General features: G+C 45.4%; 1 protein-coding gene across 1 annotated transcript in view; it reads left to right on the top strand.

Moving 5' to 3' along the window:
• Window positions 1-13,189, top strand: part of AFG1L (AFG1 like ATPase) — a 160,837-nt gene extending 147,648 nt beyond the window's left edge. The window contains exons 11-13 of the mRNA XM_059700781.1: window positions 4,889-5,029; window positions 8,644-8,757; window positions 12,115-13,189. Coding sequence (XP_059556764.1) covers window positions 4,889-5,029; window positions 8,644-8,757; window positions 12,115-12,240 — 381 coding nt within the window. The 3' untranslated portion in view covers window positions 12,241-13,189. The remainder of the gene's footprint in view (window positions 1-4,888; window positions 5,030-8,643; window positions 8,758-12,114) is intronic.
• The last annotated feature ends 7,007 nt before the right edge of the window (window positions 13,190-20,196 follow it).

The raw sequence follows: 20,196 nt of genomic DNA, 5'->3' as shown, positions 1-20,196 counted from the left end.
GTCAAACTTTAAAGGAGAAAATGTGTCTTCAGCTTACATTATTTTCTTTTTAAATGTCCCTGGGGAAAAAAAAAATTCTAATTCTGTAGAATAAAAAAACAGGAAGACAGCCTGGCTGGTATGGATCAGTGGTTGAGCCTCAATCCATGAAGCAGGAGGTCACAGTTTGATTCCCTGTCAGGGCACATGCCCAGGTTGTGGTCTGGATTCCCAATACAGGGCGTACAAGAGGCAGCCGATCAGTAATTCTCTCTTCCTCTCTCTTCCTTTCTCTGAAATCAATAAAAACATATTTTAAAAAACACACACACGCCATAACCGGTTTGGCTCAGTGGGTAGAGCGTCGGCCTGCGGACTGAAGGGTCCCAGGTTCGATTCAGGTCAGGGGCGTGTACCTTGGTTGCGGGCACATCCCCAGTGGGAGGTGTGCAGGAGGCAGCTGGTCGGTGTTTCTCTCTCATTGATGTTTCTAGCTCTCTATCTCTCTCCCTTCCTCTCTAAAAAATCAATAAAATATATTTAAAAAGAAAAAAAGAAACAATGTTTGCAAAAACTTAAAAACAAAACAAAACACACACACCAGGAAAACAAAAGGTCCATGTCAAAACTGATATTATGACTTCACACAGATGAGACATAAATGGTAAGATTCCCATTATAGAATGACCTCTCAAAACAACCATTATTGTATTTGCTGTTTAAAAGTAACACAAGTTCACTGGAGGCAAGGGGGAGGGTCAAAAAAGTATAACAAAGCAACAAAATTCATCTTTTATTCTACTACCCAAAGATCATCACTGTTAATATTTTGGTCTATATCTTTCTAGACTTCTTCCTGCAAATATACTCTGACATTCAACAATGTCCTGAGGGTAGGGAATTTGGGACAGATAAGAAACAGTGTGATTTTTTTTTTTTTTGTAAGTGTTTCAAATATTTTTGAGACAAATGGGTTTAAAAGAAGGAATAGGCCTGCTCCCCAGGCTATGTTGTGTTTTATTCATACATGGACTCACTAATTCAATAAATATTAACCACTTTCTATGTGCATGTATTGGCTTAGGGGCTCTTCATTATGTGGGCCTCCGGCTTTCCCCTACAAGTTGGGGACACATAAATTCAGAGAGACTTACTCATAGTCACATGAAGAAGTGATGGACTAAAGCCTCTAGTGTGTTTTCCCCCACAACTGTTTAACCTTGTTAATTAATGGAAAACAGCATTTCTGATTAATAAGAAATCCCCATCAGTCACCAAATTCAATCCTGAAAGTTTTTTTATATTTTTTATTTATTTTTTAAGAGAGGAAGGGAGAGGGATAGAAAGTTAGAAACGTCGATGAGAGAGAAACATCGATCAGCTGCCTCCTGCACACCCTCTACTGGGGATGTGCCTGCAACCAAGGTACATGTCCTTGACCAGAATCGAACCTGGGACTCTTCAGTCTGCAGGCTGACGCTCTATCCACTGAGCCAAACCGGTCAGGGCCTGAAAGTTTTTTTGAGTGTTACTTCTTGGACACTTTAACATCGAAGCCAGGACAAGAAAATACACTCTTTAAATATTTACTAAAAAAAAAAATCTTTTGTTTAATATTTAAAATTTTCATCTGAGTGGAGCTGTTTTCTTTTGGGAAAAGACTTCCTTGATTAGTATATTTTATTCTTCTTTCTCATATATTGCTATCTCTCTGTGGACTGGATTGGAATTTCTTTGGCAATTAACCTTTCCTTGTTTTAATAACTGTTTTTAAATTGTGGTAAAATAACACAGAACATAAAATTTACCATTTTTGTCAGTTTTAAATGTACGTTTCTGTAGATTAAGTACATTCACATTGTTGTGCAGTCATCACTATCCATCTGTAGAACTTTTTCATCATTCCAGACTAAAGCTCGGTACCCACTGAACACTACCTCCCCATTCTCCCCAAGGACTATTGTTTTTAAAGGAGATAGATACCTTTAATAAGCTTAGTTTTCTTTCATGAATGAGCACATAATTGTTTCAGGGATATGAAGAAAAGGGATATTTGTTAATATAATGACAAATGCAGAACCTACTGACAAAGGTATATAATTTGTAAAAATAGCTGAGTGGGCAGAATTCTGATTTTCAGTTGCCTTAGGCACTTCAGTGCACTTCTGATGATGATTTTCCTTGGGCTTGTAGTTATACTGATGGAAATCACATCCATGCATAAAGAGTGAGCTTAATTATACATAACTACGTATGATGATGAGGTTTTACATTTTTTTTACATATACTTTCTTATTTACAAAAGAGGAGACACTAATTCTAACTCATCTCAAAAAAGTCGTGTGTGTCACCCTCAGAGCATGAGAGTTTATTGTATGTTATCCTTTTTTGCAAGAAGACACTATATCTTCACTATATCTGCCCCCCCCCCCCCCCCCCGCCCCGGTCTGGGAGCTGTTTTCCTTATATGAGGCCTCCACAGTCCCCTCTGGTCCTTGTGGTGACTGCGGACAGGGAGGTACACAAAGGCTGAGTTGGGGTTTAGGGTGGTGAAGCAGACTCACTATTGCAAATGACACTTCTTTACATCCTCAGCTGATTTGTACAGAGCCTAATCATTTAAGCTCAACATAGTTAAAATTAAAAGCAGCCGGAATTGTTTGATTGCTAATGTATGCCCCAGGCACTGTACTAAATGCTTCACATGTATGACTCCATTTAATCCTCACAATCCTAGGAGATAGGAATCAAATTTCCACATCACTGATGGGATAACTAAGGAACAGAAAGATACATAACTTGCCAAAAGCACACAGTTTATAAGTCACCAACTGAGGGTTCAAACCCAGGCAGTCTAGAGGCCTTGTTCCTGGCTACTCTGTTAACACGCGCTCCTGGTCCAGACCAGGTTTGACAGCAAGGTTTCCTTGTAAGAGAGTCAGGGCTAACCACACACACACACACACACACACACACACACACACACACACACACACACCTGTGTGGTGAGGTGACAGGGGAGTCCGAGGGAAGGTCAGGCACTGGGTTTGGAGGTAAACGCTCTCTAGCAAGGGAGGGAAATGGGAAAGGCACGGTTATCTCCTCCTTCCCTGTTGTTACCTGGTCGGTGAGAGGAGGGGGGGAAGTCTCTAAGCTGATCCCAGAGGAGTCAGGTCATGCTCTGTGCTCCTCTCTGGTTTTCTGCCCCTTTGCCCCAGGTCTCCAAATTGCTGCCTCCTCCTCAGAACTGCTCTCTCTTGAGAGAGCCACTTCTCCAGAACGTTCTCTCCTACCTCCCAGGCCTCCTGAGCAGCCAGCCTTCTGAGCGGGTTGTTAGGACAGTGCGGGGCTTAAATGACCGGCTCTACGGTGGGCATGACTCCCCTCCTCACAGGAACACAGCCCCGTCTGCATTCCTGAAGGAAGTTTCAATGCAAATGACTCCCCCAGTGAGGGGACATTTCTGGACAAGGAGATATTGACGGATCCTGCCAGAAATTGAGGAGGCTTCGTGCCTGCGTCCCAGCACCGGGAGTGGGCCAGGGTGACCTAGGAGCTTCGGGACCTCAGCGGAGATCCCGGCCCACTCGACCTCTGGTCCCCTCCACCCTCTAGTGGGGCCAGAAACACTCCCCTGAACCCTGCTCATGGTTTCTGCTCTCGGGTACCGTCGTCCACACACAACTTAAAATGAGGAGAGGTAACGTTTCCTGGGAAGATTCCTAACTCCAAATAACATGTTTGCAGACGGTCTCATAGTTTTTGTGAGTTAAAGCCATGTTTCGGGAATAAGCACTTTATATCTATAGGTGGCATCTCTGTGAATAATTTTGTGTATCTTGAGGTCTATAACCCCCCAAATCAAGTGGTGGCCTGCCATGCCAAATTATGCTAAGGTCTCAGTGTACTTTTGGTCATTAAACTCCCCTGCTACCTCCTATAGAGGGTAGCAATGTTTCCTACTTTTCACCTGAATAATTGTACTTCAACTTATGTGAAAAATGTTTTCTGATGAGTTTTCATGTGGTGACATGATAGTCAGCATGTCATTGTAACATAGCTCCATTTGACAGCAGTGCTGTTTGTGGTTGAGTCCTAGGAAGCATTTGTTTAAAATTATCTATCTATACATATAAAAGCCTAAGCAACCGTTACGACCAGTTGACTGGTTGCTATGATGTGCACTGACCACCATCTGCCCCGTGGTGGTCAGTGCGCTCCCACAGCCAACCTCCTGCGGTCCTTCTGCCCTCCCTCTCCGCCCCCCCTCCCCCCTGAGCCAGCTGGCCCCGATTGGCCCCTATCAGGACTGGGCGAGACAGCCCAATTAGCCCCGATTGCTGGCCAGGCTGAGGGACCCACTCATGCACTGGGCCTCTAGTGTCATATAAATATAAAGAGTGAAGACTAGGTTTAGGATAGGGACCTGCTAGTTACCAACCAAGGGGCTAGAGCAGGGGTGGGCAAACTTTTTGACTCGAGGGCCACAATGGGTTCTTAAACTCCACCGGAGGGCCGGAACAAAAGCATGGATGGAGTGTTTGTGTGAACTAATATAAATTCAAAGTAAACATCATTACATAAAAGGATACGGTCTTTTTTTTTTTTTTTTTTTTTAGTTTTATTCATTTCAAACGGGCCGTAGTTTGCCCACGGCTGGGCTAGAGGTATTCTTTCACTCCCTTCCATACTCTCGTCTTCTTTTCTGCCCCCTTTACGTCATGATGACAGTGTGGAATACCGTCCTGAGCCTATTCTGAACACACTGCCCTGTTTGGTCAAGTTACCCCCAAGCTACCGCCCGGGTCACATCATGACAAGAAAAAGGTGTTTTCCAATGACATTAATCCAAGAGCAACCGGAATTGGCTTCTTTTCATTTTCTGTCCTTTATTTCATTTTAATTACAGCCGCTTGGAGCCAGTGACTATTTGGAACTATCAAAGAATTTTGATACAGTAATTTTGCGAAACATTCCCCAATTTACACTGTCAAAAAGGAGTCAAGCTCGAAGATTCATAACTCTCATTGATACCCTCTATGATTTCAAGGTAAGGATGAAATGTGCGTTTTCTCAAAACTGAACCTTTTAGACTGTGGAGCTACTTCGCCTAGGCTGGAATCCTGGTCTACCACCTAGTTTACTTCAGTGTGCCTCAGTTTCCTCATCTGTAAATTGGGATAATAATATGTTTTACTCCAGAGAATTGTGAGGACAAAATAAGCTAATCCGTGTAAAGCATGTAAAAAAAATGTTTGGCACAAGCTGAGTGCCATGTAAATATTAGTAGTAATAGTACTAGGAGTAGTGGTAGTATAATGAAACACCCATCATAAGACCCTCTGCTATCTTAATCATTCCCTCATTCAACTAGACACATCCTGTGCTCTATCTATGACAGTGTTCAACACAGTTCCTTGCCTAGACTGAGTGTGCAAAAAATATTTGAATGAACAAATGAATGAACCTCCTCAGTATTGGCTCTCTGTCTCCCTATGACCCAGAAACCTAGTAATAGTATTGCACCATCTTATTGTTGTTGTTTTCCAGCCTTGTGTCTTAGCGTGAATTGCTGCGCCATTGTCCGTTCATCAGAGGTGGTGCAGCCTCCTGGTTAAGGAGTGGGCCCTGGGGTCAGGCTGTCTACCTTGAGGCCAGCTTAACCTCTTGAGATGCAGTTGCCTTCAGTGGAAAAACTCAGGAACAATGGTACTCATCTCACATGGCTGTCGTCAGCGTTAAGTGAGCATATAAAGCACTTAGAACATTAGGGGGCTGTGTAAGCTTTTAGTGAGCCACTATTAATAGTCTACACCTGCCACTGTATATTTTCAGTAAAAGTATTAGTACAATTTCAAATTAGAGTTAATTAAATACTATTTTACTGTTAGGTACAATTTTGCTCCCTATTTCTTATGCAGAAATAGAGCAGTGATGTTAACATTGAAAGGACTTTAGTGGGAGGAGGAAAGGCCAGCATCTTCTGGGAGACTTTAACGTTTCACTTACTCATTCTTCCACCAACCTCCATCATGCCGAGCCCAGCGCTGAGCGCTGTAAGTCCAGTGACAAGCAAAGCCAGGTGTGGTGCCTGCCTTCGCGGAGCTCACATCTCAGTGTCAGAGAAGCAGTAATTAAATGCCCACAGAACTAAGTGTGAGTCACCGCTGTGGGATGGTCTCTTGGAAACATGGTGCCATGAGAGTCTAGGGGGAGAGTAGACTGATCTTCATGGGGGCGGGGGTGGACGCAGGGAGGTCCGGCAGAGGACCACCTGCCTCAGAATCACCTGGGCTACCTAAGATCTGGATTCCAGAGCCCACCCCATCTGGCAAAGGATGGCGCCTGGAACCAGCGTGTTCATGAACTCCTCCAGTGCTGCTTAAAATGCCGAGAAGAGATGGCTGAGCTCCAGGGCAGGTGAAAAGGGCCTCTGGGGGGAGTTTGCAGCAAAAGCCCTGCGATGCGCCTGAGCATGAAGGGCAGCCCGCCTGGCTCTGGGGCAGGGCTGCGGAGCCCACCTCACACACGGCTGCCCACTCCCCGGGGGCCAGCGTGCATGTGATGGGGGAGCCAGGAGAGGCCTGAAGCTGAGGACTCCAGAGCTAGGGGATCAAGTTCCAACCATCGTCAGTGGTCTCCTGGTCACTCATCAGAGAGTGCTCTGAAAGGATCGCAGGGGCCGGAGTGAAGGGAGTGAGCCTGGAGGCAGCCCTCAGCTCTTACAGGGCCAGTGCTCCAATACGGGGTGATGGAGGGGGACTAGGAGGTGGTTCTTAGAGTGTAGAATTGATAAACTCTTTAAAAAACATATACTGCAGCTAGGGAATACCTTAAAGAAAGCTTAGCCCTGGCCAGTTTAGCTCAGTGGATAGAGCATCAGCCCTCGGACTGAAAGGTCTGGGGTTCGATTTCGGTCAAGGTCACATACCTCGGTTGCAGGCTCGATTCCTGGCCCTGGTCAGGGTGAGTGCAGGATGCAACCGATCAATGTGCCTCTCTCACATTGATATTTCAAAAAAAGAAAAAGAAAGAAGAAAGCTTATGGTCCCCACCCCCTGACTCTCCCTCTCCCCCACTGTTTCATCTCTTAATTAGAGAAAAAGGATTTATCTGGCAATATGATGGACTCTCCTAACATTTACATCAACTAAATCACACATTTAAAATCATCAAAATGATCTTACTTCAGAAATTGGGAGCATTAAACAGACATTATTCTAGAATGTATTCATGGGAATTTGTGAAATAAGGGTGTTCCCATCTAAATAATGAAAAAAGGTGTCATTTGTGATTAAAATAATTTATAAAAAGAGGTGGAAAGCCATTTGGATATGGGAAAACTAGCCCCACATGTGAATACATTATTTTAAAGTACTGCCATATTTATTTAAATAATGAGGCCCAGTGCACGGGTGAGGTCCAGCCAGCCTGGCCCCAATGGTGGGGGGGGGGGGGGCGGGATCAGGGCTGGGACTGTGGGGAGGAGGAGAAGGTGGGAGGTTGGCTGGCGGGCGGCCCACCCCAATCGGCCAATCAGGGCCGGGTAGGCTGAGGGGAGGGGCCAAGGGTGAGTGGCCAGTAGGCCCCGCCCTCAATTGGGGAGGCCGATTGGGGGCGGGGCTGGCCGTGGGGAGGGTCTGTGGGCAGTGGGCCAGCCGCCGTGCCCCAGAATGGGGGGGGGGGCATCGGGGGTCAGTGGCCAGGGGTGGGGCCATGGGAGGTTGGCTGGCCAGCCCCACCCCCAATTGTTGTGTGTGTGTGTGTGTGTGTGTGTGTGTGTGTGTGCGCTGATCGGGGGTGGAGCTGGCTGGGGGGCGGGGGCCACAGACTGATTGGGGTGGTGGGGGCTCATCAGGGGCAGGGCTGGCCACGGGTAGGGGCTGCAGGAGGTTGGCATCATGGCGACCAGACTTTCCAGTTGTTATAGCGTTCTGGTCCCTGCTTTATATATATATATAGATGATTTTCAAAGGATTGCTGTGAATCCTGAGAACAAATTCAGGACTTTAAACACCAAGGAGAGTATGTTTTGTATTTAAACTTGTGGACGCAATATTTGTAGAGATATAAAAACTCCAACATGATTCTCACCTATGCCCACTCGCTCAAAGACTTATGCAATCAAGAAATATTCATGTAAAACTTAGTCTTTTGGAAGAATGTCTTGGCAGGATGTCGATGTAAATGTAGGTTCTGGAAACTCGGGGTGTAATTGGGGGAGCATTGCGCTGAGCTCAGCAGTCACCCACCCAGCACAGCGGTGACCTCTGTACAGTGCGTCTGGGGCGTGTCTCCGATGCACAGAGACAGCTCCACAGCCAGGTATACACGTCACCTCATGTGCAATGGGAAGACCCTTGGGCCGGAAGGTCTGGCCCGGCATCACAAGCTGAGGCCTCTCCAGGCCTGAAGTTACCCAACAAAACCTTTGCTCCCTTTTTCACAGGTTGGTATAAGCTGTGTGGAAATATTTTGACAAGTACTGTGCAGTTTAGAAATCACACTTCAGACAGATACAAACTATTAGGAAAAGTGTGGACATTTTAAAAGCAAAATCTAAGCTCTGTGTTATGACAAACAATTTTATTTTCTGATTTGTTCTTGCCTTCAACTCGTGACATGTGAGGAGTAACACCATCTACGCGTTTCCCTCTCTTTCAGGTGCGCTTAATTTGCTCCGCATCGGCTCCTTTGTCAAGCTTATTTCTGCATCAGCCCCATGACAGTGAGCTGGAGCAAAACAGAATAATGATGGATGACTTGGGGCTGAGCCAGGTAGCTGATAGTAACATAATCTCATTTTATTATAAAACACTTGATTGTTTTTGGTTTGCTACATGGCTACGTTTTGCAGAAGGAATGTAGTATATATTTAACTGTTGATTCGCTGCTTCTTGAGCTGGCATAGCAGAGTTCCTCCCAGTATCACTAAATGTAGAGAATTACAGCCTGAGCGTGGAAGAAATCTTAGTGATTGTATTTGCTAATGACAAAAACAAAGTACAGATTGGTTGGCTAATGGGCATGTGGTCCTACCTCTGACTAATGACAGCCCAGAGCTGGATGCCTGGCCACCTGCTGCCTTTTCTGGACATTCCTGTTCATGCCTGCTGGTTTGTAGAGTGCGTAATATAGTATCCAAGCATGTGGGCCAGCTATTCCAGGACCGTGGAGTGCTTAGCAAGGCCCTTGGCTTGCAAAGAAACCCATGATTCTTCTCCGAACCCCCATCCCTAAACATGTGGGGAGTGCCTGTGGGTGCCAGGCTCCGGGGACACCCTTGGGGAACCAGCCAATGCCAGCTTACTTCTCCTGGTGCTTGGGGTTTGGTGATTCACCCAAGGCCACCCAGAAGTCACTGCATTTCCTTCTGTATAAACATAAATAAGTGTGTCAGGTTATATTTCTCAACTGTAGACAATTGAAGTATTAGTCGATGCTTACACAGTCCACAAAGTAACTCAAAATGAATTGAAGAATTGAATATAAGACCTAAAATAATAAAAATACATAGGAGAAAACATAGGCACTAAACTTAGAGACCTTGGTCTGAGAGGGGTTTTTTGTGAACTTGACCCCAAAGGCAAGTCAAGTAAAAGAAAAAATGAATGGACTACATCAAACTAAAAAGCGTCTGCACAGCAAAAGAAGCCATCAAGGACACAAAAAAGGCAGCCAACCCTCAGGAGAAGATAGTTGTAAATGATACCTCCAATAAGGCTATAATATCCAAAATGTATAAAGATCTTACACAACTTAAAAAAAACAATTTGATTAAAAGATGGGCAGAGGACCTGAATAGTTTTCCAAGGAAGACACACAAATGGCCAACAGATAGACGAAAAGATGTTCAACCTCACTACTTACAGTAGAAACGCAAATCACACCTATTGGAATGGCTGTTATCAAAGAAATAAGTGTTGGAGTGGGTGTGGAGAATGTAAATTGGTGCAGCCATTATGGAATACACTATAGAGTTTCCTAAAAAAATAAGAATAGAGCTGTCATAAGACTCAGTAATGTCTCCTCTGGGTATCTACCTCCCAAATTTGAAAACACTTATTTATAAAGCTGTATGTACCCTTCTACTGGCACCTTAATCTTGGACTTCTAGCCTCTACAACTGTGAGGAAATAAATTCCTGTTGGTTAAAAAAAAAAAAGATATATGTACCCTTACATTCATTGCAGCCTCATTCACAATTATCCAAGACATGAAAACAACCTAAGTGTCCTTTGATGGATGATTGGATAAAGAAAATATGGTACATATGTACAATGGAATACTACTCAGCCATAAAAAGATGAAACATTGCCATTTGTGACAACATGGATGGATCTTGAGAGTGTTATATTAAGCGAAATAAGTCAGATGGAAACGGACAAGAGTTGTATGATTTCACTCAGATATAGGATAGAAAACAAAAAGCAACAGCCCTAACCGGTTTGGCTCAGTGGATAGAGCGTCAGCCTGAGGACTCAAGGGTCCCAGGTTCGATTCCTGTCAAGGGCATGTACCTTGGTTGCGGGCACATCCTCAGTAGGGAGTGTACAGGAGGCAGCTGATCGATGTTTCTCTCTCATCGATGTTTCTAACTCTCTAGCCCTCTCCCTTCCTCTCTGTGAAAAAAACTCAATAAAATTTATTTAAAAAAAAAGAAAACAAAAAGCAACAAATGAGCAAACAAAACAAACTCACAGATACAGACAGCAGTATGGTGGTTACCAGAGGAGAAGGGGGGTGGGGGTGGGGGAAAGATGAAGCGGGTAAAGGGAGTCACACATATGGTGACTGAAGACTAGACTTCGGGTGGTGAGCGCACAGTAGAGTGTATTATGAAGTTGTACATGTGAAATACATATACTGTCATTAACCAGTGTTACCCAATAAGTTTAATAAAAAAGGAATTGCCAGAATTTTAAAACCAGCTATAAACACTCACCTCCCAAAAGAGGGGAGCCCCATTCTTCCACGCCCAGAGTAAAGACCCGAGCAGGGATTATGTACGCTCAGGAGTTTGGGAAAATGAAGCCAGTAATTCTTTAAAAAGCAAACTTGGAAAATATGATTACTTACACCTACTCGTAGAAATAAATAGCTGCTTATAAAGCCGTGTGCTGTGACCTTTTGAAATGATGGTTTCTCCACGAGCAATACTTACGTCTAAACGATGTGTGGCAGTTTGAAAGAACACACTGGAGGAGCAACATCATTTCTGTTTCTACAGTCCTTCCAATCGCTGGCTTTTGAATTCCACCCGGCCTCCCCCAGAGGATCAGGGTTCAGATATACGGCAAAGTAAGCGCAGCACTTGGGCCTAACAATATAGGGAGTAATTCGGACAGGTGACCGCATGGTCCTGCAGTTTTACAGGGTCCATGGGCAGCATGGACTTAGCAGGCCAGAACTTTCCTCTGAAAGAGAATCCCCCAAAGTAAGAGACAAAAACTCAGCACCCACTCAGTGGCGAGTCCTTGTTGGTATCACCATCGTAGGCTGTTTCCTGGCCTCACAGACGCTCCCCACCTCACCCTAGATGGGAGGACCAAGCTTCCCAGCAACTCAAGCCCAGAAGCAGCTCAGGCCCTCCCCAAGTAAGCCCCAGCTCAGCCTCCAGGCCCCACGGAACCTCTCCGCCATCCAGCGTGGAGGAGCCCCAAGGTTCGTCCTCGGGGCCTCCCCTCCTGAGGCCAGCCCTGTCTGTCAAGCTTTGGAGGAGAGCACCAGCCTTTTTCTAGAACTACTTTTGCCAGAACTACTGTCTTTTTGCTGTTACTTACTTCTGGGGTGCAGTTTTGGCGGAAGAACTCCTTCTCTATCTGGAATGTCTTTCCTTTAGAATTTGCAGGGAACTTTGAGCAAAAATTTTCATATTTGTATTTTGGGGTGTCCTTTTAGCTTTAATTATTCTGTTTTTTTCCCTGGTAATTTGTTCTATTTATTGATTATTGATTTAAATTAGTTGTTTCTCTAGTCTAATTTAAGAGATTGGCCATGAAAAAATTTATAGAACATTTTATAATCCAAACACATAAACCTGGAAGGTGTTTTTTTTTAAACCTGTACTTCTCTAAGTTCTCACTGAAGTGGTTTTAATTGGGTGGGTTATTGTTTTGTTTTTTTCGTCACCAGGACTCAGCAGGTCTCTCCATGTTTACCGGAGAAGAGGAAATCTTTGCATTTCAGCGCACAATTTCCCGACTCACAGAAATGCAGACTGAACAGTACTGGGATGAAGGCGACAGAAGCGCGCTGTAACCGTCACTTACGCGTGAATGGAACACTGGACAGATGATTCCCACAGGGAGAGCTCTTTATTATGAGACTTGAAGAAATCATTTTCTCATCATTAATTATGCACTTTGTCCTCTGGACCACTTATATCTAAAATTGCTATCACAGATGTAGTGGATTAGTAAGTTAAAGCCATTTCTGTAAGTCTACTTTGTGCCTATTTATTTGGCCTTACTTCTGCACCCCAAAAATAAAACCAGCACTGCTGAGGTTAAGGTAGGACCAGACTTTGGGCTCCATATGAAGCCACCTGAGTGAACCTTGAGTACACACACGTCCGAGCTTTGGCTGTGTGGCAGCCGCACAATAGAAACACATCTTGTGCGAGAGGAGGAAATCCCTACGTTTCAACTGAAAGCAAAGAAAGCATTCTGATCTGACTATAAACTACAGGGAATAATACTTTGGAATATGGGCTTCCATATGTGATTGGGGGCGGGGGGCGGCTAGGAATTGTACTAAATCTCCCAGGTCTTCAGGTGTTCTCACAGCAGCGAATCTATTTTTTACCCTGAGGCCAAACTTGGCAGGCAGGATGTGACCTGCAGTGGACACAGAGCTGTCTGAAGAGATTGAGGATTATGACACCACCATGGGATAAGGCGCAAGGATGTCAAATTCTAACCAACAGGCAGGTTCCCCAGCTCTGTAGAGGACAGATACCAGGAATGGGGACCTGTGAGAGTGTCCCGAGGGCCCAGTCCGGACACACCAAGCAGCAGAGTGGTCTCCTGCCCACCTGAGGCCAGCGGGACCCGAAGGACAGCGCTCCTCCCACTGCTCATGCGCATTGGCTCTGGTTGCAGAACGCCACTCCCCGCCCCTGCCTCTGCTGCTACTGCGAGAGGGCCCTGATGGAAATAGGAATGGACACTTGACGAATCTACTTAAATAAAACCCGATTTATCCTGCATCAAGGTCACTCTTTGATTCATTCCAGTACAGTCTGGCTTTGCTAACTTGTTACAGAAAGACTCTTAGTTGAGGCTGTTACAAAAGTCTAAATTCCCCTTAAAAAGAAAAAAGAGAAGCAAAAAAAAAAAGAGAGAAATCCACAGTCCGGTGGAAATCAAATATTTTTTGGAGGTAGGTGCACGTGAGTTCGTTCAAATAAGTGAGTACAGTCATCAACATAAGTAAGCTCTTTGAATCTACTTAACTTATAAGTTACTAATCTGTCCACATTAGTCTGTTTTGAACATTAACCCAAGCCAAGCCGATAGAGAGGTACCAAGTATAGAGAAACTTAACTGTGGCTAAAAGTATTTTTATTGACTTGAAACAGTGAGTTCAAAAAGAGGTTAAATAGATTAAGCGGGAGAAAGGATGGGAAATAATTGCCAAATTTATTGTTAGACATTTACATGATCTCAGAGAAAAAAATTAATCCTAAGGAATTAATATAATCATTGCTGTTTATATATAAGGAGATTGAGGCTTGACCTGAGATTCCGTTTACAAAACTTTTATTATGTCTTCTACCACATGACCTCTATAAAAAAGGAGACATTTTTTTAAAATATATTTTATTGATTTTTTACAGAGAGGAAGGGAGAGGGATAGAGAGTTAGAAACATCGATGAGAGAGAAACATCAACCAGCTGCCTCCTGCACACCCCCCACTGGGGATGTGCATGCAACCCAGGTACATGCCCTTGACCAGAATTGAACCTGGGACCTTTCAGTCCACAGGCCGACGCTCTGTCCACTGAGCCAAACCTGTTAGGGCAAAAAGGAGACATTTTTAATATTGATTTTATTTTAACTCAGTAAAGGTGAGTTTGCAATAGAACTATTGCTTTTAACTCAATAAATATAAAATGTTTAACTTTCTCCTTTCAGTCTTAGCGTTTGGCTTTTCTGTGGCAATTGTGCTGTACCTTCAGAAAAGGACAGTGATGGACACAGACAAATGGACAGCTGATGGATGGAAACGGGGGTTGGGGTTCTGGGCCCTGACATTTGGGTTCCTGGCTGATTGTGGGAAACTGTCTGGCAGCAAGTGTATAAGTGATCTTGTAAATGACCTTTATTAGGTCCCCTAACCTCACAAGACACCCCTTGCTGGTATAGAAAAGGATTTTCTTTGGAGACGAGTGTGCAGCTTTCTCTTAAGGCGGAATTAAGATTCGCTTCTCCCATTGGCATAGCAGTTCAATTTCCTGGAATAGAAAATTAAAAATAATAAAATCTGTCCACTTGTTGAGCGACGGCTGATTCTGTGTAGCTTTGCACTAGAAACCTCACATGTATTACCTCAGCAGTCACTTAGCCCAATCAGACGTGTCTGCTGACCTGTTGTCTCTGATGGCGTGGAACTCCAGGAGGACGTCTGTCCATCTTTCTTGCTTGCTTAGGAAGCCAGCCGGAGGCTGTCCTAGAAGTTTCCTCCCTCGGGGCTGTCCTTCCAGGTCCCCGCGGGTGACGGCTGCTGGTCCCCCGATGGCGCCTACTCTTCGCACTGAGCGCACAGGAAGGGCTCGGGATCTGGTTCTGCCGATTTTTACTTGTGACCTTGAACTAGTGCTCTGAGGCTCCTTTTTCTCATCTGTAAATGAGAACGATACCCATTTCATAGAGTGATTCTGAGGATAGTTGGTGAAAAGCACTTTGCAAGTGGTGAAAGATAAATGCACAGTTGTTATTGATGCTAATGATTATGGTCATAAAGCAACAGCGAAGACCCACTTCTGCTTTGCGTTAGAACCCCTGAGGAACCCAAAAGGGTAGACGACGAATCCCAACCCAGTACGGCTCCTCGCAGAAGGGAGCATTCACATGAAGTGGCTGGACACCAAGGGGCCGGATTCTGGCTTAAGGAGATGCTGTGAAGACTGAAATTCAAATCCATTCTTTCAGGATGATAGGGAAAATGGATTGTTCCTGTTTGGTGAGCGTCAAAGATTTTGCAGAAAGAGGGCCCCATCTTGTGGTCAGTGGGACAAACTGACAGAAATAAAAGTCCAAGAACCACACAGGGTTCTCAAAGCTGCACCATCCCCAGGCCTCGCTCCCACCCCGGTCAAGTCAGATGCAACTGGCCAGATGTGGGGCCCCAGGATCAGTACTTGCTAATGCTGCATGGGATTCTGATGTTAACAACCACCGACTAGGAGGCCTTGGTCATGACCACACAGCCATTAAGTACACAGGCTTGGGCCTAGCTGGGTATCCTGACTCCACACCAGAGCACTTCGCTGGGAGCAGAGGCTGCTGCTCAGGGTCTGGGGCCCAGCACACTATGGCATCCGGCTGACCTCCCTGCCGCCTCCCAGTGCCTGGTCCTCTCCTTCCTTCCTCTGCTTCTCCTCCTTCCCTAGGCTCTCCTGCATGTCTTCACCCCCACGGACTGCAGAATAGCTAAACTGCCGGGAGCCGGTCCATCCTTGCTGTTTCAAGGGACCTGGCATATATAGCATATGGTTCTTAATATGTTTGCTCACCTTCTTGGCGCTGTGTTTTAACCAAGGTCACCTCTCCGAGAAAGGTTGAATCCCCAGGTAGGGATTTTCCCCTGAAGTTAGGGAGGGAATAAAACCCCTCAACTAAGTGCCAGGCGGGTAATTAATCCCTTTAACTACGAACAGTCATGCTTAAACTACATAATCTTTACTCCCTGGAATGGAGATAAGAAACGCCCTAACCTTTGTAATAGAGATTGATAGGATTGAATCAACTGGTATAAATACAGATGTAACAAGACAGCAAGAGACAGAACTCAGAACACAGAACTGAGAACACAGGGCTTGGAAGACAGGACCAAGAGAGACAGAGCCTAGGCACAGAACCTACACAGAACGTTCTCTAGAGACAGAAGAACTTCGCTGGTGAGAGCATGCCGGAGGATCCTGGACAGGGACTGGCCTCAGAGCCTGGAGGCGGAGCCTGGCGAGAGAGCATGGCAGGGGATCCTGGACTGAACCTGACTGCGGAGATTGGCAGGAGAGCCTGACTAGAACCTGGTGACCGAACCTGGCTGGAGAACCTGAGCAGAACCTCTCTGGAGATCCTAACCAGAACTTCGCTAGAGATCCTGACCAGACCCTGACAAGAGAACCCGGCTATGATGATCAACTGAACTCAGTCTTCGTGTCATTCCTTCTTCGCCGACTCCGTCCACACCTTTGGGGACCCCTGGACCTGCTGGGGTTGGACCCCAGCACTAAACCAGCAGCGATTTCTTTTTTTTTTTAATACTTACCTGAGGATATTTTTCCATTGATTTTTAGAGAGAGTGGAAGGGAGAGGGAGAGACAAAGAGAAACACTGATGTGAGAGAAACACATCGATTGCCTCCCGCATGCCCCCAACCAGGGCTGGGAGCCTGCAACCGAGGTACATGCCCTTGACCGGAATCAAACCCGGGACCCTTCAGTCCGCAGGCCGACACTATCCACTGAGCCAAACCAGCTAGGGCACGATTTCTTCTGTACAAAGCACTTGCTCCTACCCTATTGTTTCATCCACAGCAATTCCGAGGGAGGTGTGATCATTCCCGCTTCCCATGAGGAAATGAAGACCCGAGGTAACTCAGCTGGGAACCACGTCTAGACCAGAACCTGTGCTCTGTGGCCTGCTGCCACTCAGAAGCTTTCAGTACATTGCCCCCTCAGCCACACCCTCTCTCCTCTGGCTTCTGTGGGTTAATACTTGGTTCTCCTGCTGCCTCTCATCTCTTCCTGCTCTAAATGCTCTTGGCTCCTTTCCCTTTTTCTCACCCCCTAAGTTCTTTCTTGGGCTCATTGAAAATGATAATTATAAAAACAACATCGAGTTTTATACAAAGTACTTTCACACACATCATCTTCACATTCTTTCCTCGATTTCCACAGCTGCAAATACCACCTAATGCCAACAATAACTGTATTCCCATCCCTGGCTCCCCCCTACCCCATCTCCTATACTGCCAGCTGCCTAGTGGATCTCTCTTCTTGACTGTTCTTCAAACTCAGAGTGTCTAAAATGGTACTGTTCTCACCCCTGTCTTCCATGCCCATAATATCTTCTTGCAGTGATATTGCCCCAGCCACCCATGCAGCTCCAATACTCTGACTTGACAAGGGCCAGAAAAGAAAGGCTAGGTAGGCATTAGAGTCATGTTGATGCATGATTGAGAAAGGGCTCAAGTAAGTATCAGTGCAGAACAGGACTTGGTGGATGGCTAATTGTTGGAATGAATGGCAAGTCCAACAATCTGAAGGGAGGAGCCATTTGAGCAAACATGATCCCAGCACTCAGGCCTGTCCCGCATGTTCCTGCAGGACCTGAATCAGGCCTGGACTCTCCCAGGCCTCATCCACCTGGGGCTGACGGTAGACTCTGGAGTCTTACAGAATGAGGCTGGCTTTGGAAGTGCTAGTGGTTGATAGTTCTCATTCTCATTCATGCTTTGATTTATTGAGTAAACATTGTTTAAGTGTTTCTTATGGAATAGAATGGCATAAAAGCTTTAGAGATTGTGGTTAATTTCACAGGAGCATCTAGTTGTTCGTTATATCTTTCTTTAAGGAAAGCTCACCAATTTTGGTCCATTTATTTAAAAACTACGATCTCCAAAGCTGACATAAGAGTGAGACTCTCCTGACTGGAGGCACCAACCTTTGTCTGGAGTATTTGGTCTTCGCCTGCCCCAAATGTCACCTCCTCCATAGTCTGGCTCAAGCAAGAGTGAGCCATACTTGTTCTTTCCCCAATCTTAGCTAAGCCAAAGACTTCATTCCTGTTTGAAGATATAGATAATAAACTCAGAAAATACTTGGAATCTAGACAATCTGGCTAAAGCATTGAATTTTATCATCTTCAGCATGTGTCTCCCCTTTGTTTCAGCCCCACCTCCATGTTCACCTCCTCTATCCCCTCCCACAAAAGGACACACAAAGATACTGGTGGCTCCAGGGCTTCTCTGGGAAGAGCAAGGTCCAAAAGCACCCCCTTCTTTTTAAAAAAATATTTTATTGATTTTTTACAGAGAGGAAGGGAGAGGGATAGAGAGCTAGAAACATCGATGAGAGAGAAGCATCGATCAGCTGCCTCCTGCACACCCCCCACTGGGGATGTGCCTGCAACCAAGGTACATGCCCTTGACCGGAATGGAACCTGGGTCTCTTGAGTCCCCAAGCCAATGCTCTATCCAGTGAGCCAAACCGGCCAGGGCCAAAGCACCCCCTTCTCCCACCGGGGTAGACATGATCAGAGCTGGTTCACATCCAGCTCTCTCCTTCCAAGCTTACCGGAGGATTACCCTTCTGGCTCCTTGGCAGTTAAGCAAGGTCATGTGACCAGTTCTGAGCAATTGGTTGTGAGCAGAAGTGATGTGACATGTGTCACTTCCAAGGTGAAGCGCCTATTAGCTGGTTTGAGATCTAGAGCTCTTTTCTCTTGCCATGGGAAACCTAGAAATGCCACCGGAGATGGAAGTAGCCTGGAATGCTGAGCCGCCACATGGGAACCCCTGGTGAAAGACGCAGGAGCAGGAAATAAAATTACATTCTGATAAGCTGCGGAGATTTTTAAGATGCTTGTTATGGCAGCATAACCTAGCCCAGTGGTTTGCAAACGGCGGCTCGCGAGCCACATGCGGCTCTTTGGCCCCTTGAGTGTGGCTCTTCCACAAAATACCACGTGCGGGCGCACATGTACAGTGCGATTGAAACTTTGTGGCCCATGCGCAGAAGTGGGTATTTTGTGGAAGAGCCACACTCAAGGGGCCAAAGAGCCGCATGTGGCTCGCGAGCCGCCGTTTGCCGACCACTGACTAGCCTATCTTCACTATGTACTAGCCAAACCCCAGACCAGCGTTTTTCATTTCTGTTTCTTCTCTGAGGACCTGGCTCTTCCATGAAAATTAATACTAAGAATGGCATCTCTCTTCAGCTTTATCTCCAGATCCACGTGGTGGTGTGTCCTTGGGAGGGCTGAGAAGGATCAGCACATCTCTCCATCCTCCCAAATCCCAACACTCACACATATGCTGTAACTGTTCTCATCAGCCCACTGCAGTCCTTTATTTTTTTTAATTAAATCTTTATTGTTCAGATTATTACATTTGTTCCTTTTTTTTTTCCCCCCATAACTCCCCTCCTCCCAGTTCCCGCCCCACCCTCCGCCCTCACTCCCCACCCACTGTCCTCATCCATAGGTGCACAATTTTTGTCCAGTCTCTTCCCGCATCTCCCACACCCCTTTCCCCCCCCAAGAATAGTCAGTCCATTCCCTTTCTATGTCCCTGATTCTATTATAATCAACAGTTCATTCTGTTCATCAGATTATTTATTCACTTGATTCTTAGATTCACTTGTTGATAGATGCATATTTGTTGTTCATAATTTGTATCTTTACCTTTTTCTTCCTCTTCCTCTTCTTAAAGGATACCTTTCAGCATTTCATATAATCCTGGTTTGGTGGTGATGAACTCCTTTAGCTTTTCCTTATCTGTGAAGCTCTTTATCTGACCTTCAATTCTGAATGATAGCTTTGCTGGATAAAGTAATCTTGGTTGTAGGTTCTTGGCATTCATCACTTTGAATATTTCTTGCCATTCCCTTCTGGCCTGCAAAGTTTCTGTTGAGAAATCAGCTGACAGTCGTATGGGTATTCCCTTGTAGGTAACTGAGTTTCTTTCTCTTGCTGTTTTTAAGATTCTTTCTTTATCTTTTGCTCTTGGCATTTTAATTATGATGTGTCTTGGTGTGGTCCTCTTTGGATTCCTTTTGTTTGGGGTTCTCCGAGCTTCTTGGACCTGTAAGTCCATTTCTTTCACCAGGTGGGGGAAGTTTTCTGTCATTATTTCTTCAAATAGGTTTTCAATATCTTGCTCTCTCTCATCTTCTGGCACCCCTATAATTCTGATGTTGGTACGCTTGAAGCTGTCCCAGAGGCTCCTTACACTATCCTCGCATTTTTGGATTCTTTTTTCATTTT

Source organism: Myotis daubentonii, chromosome 6 (genome assembly GCF_963259705.1).
Source record: "Myotis daubentonii chromosome 6, mMyoDau2.1, whole genome shotgun sequence".
NCBI classification, from domain to species: Eukaryota; Metazoa; Chordata; class Mammalia; order Chiroptera; family Vespertilionidae; genus Myotis; species Myotis daubentonii.
Note: the sequence above shows the minus strand (reverse complement) of the source record. Positions and strands in the feature narration are given on the sequence as shown.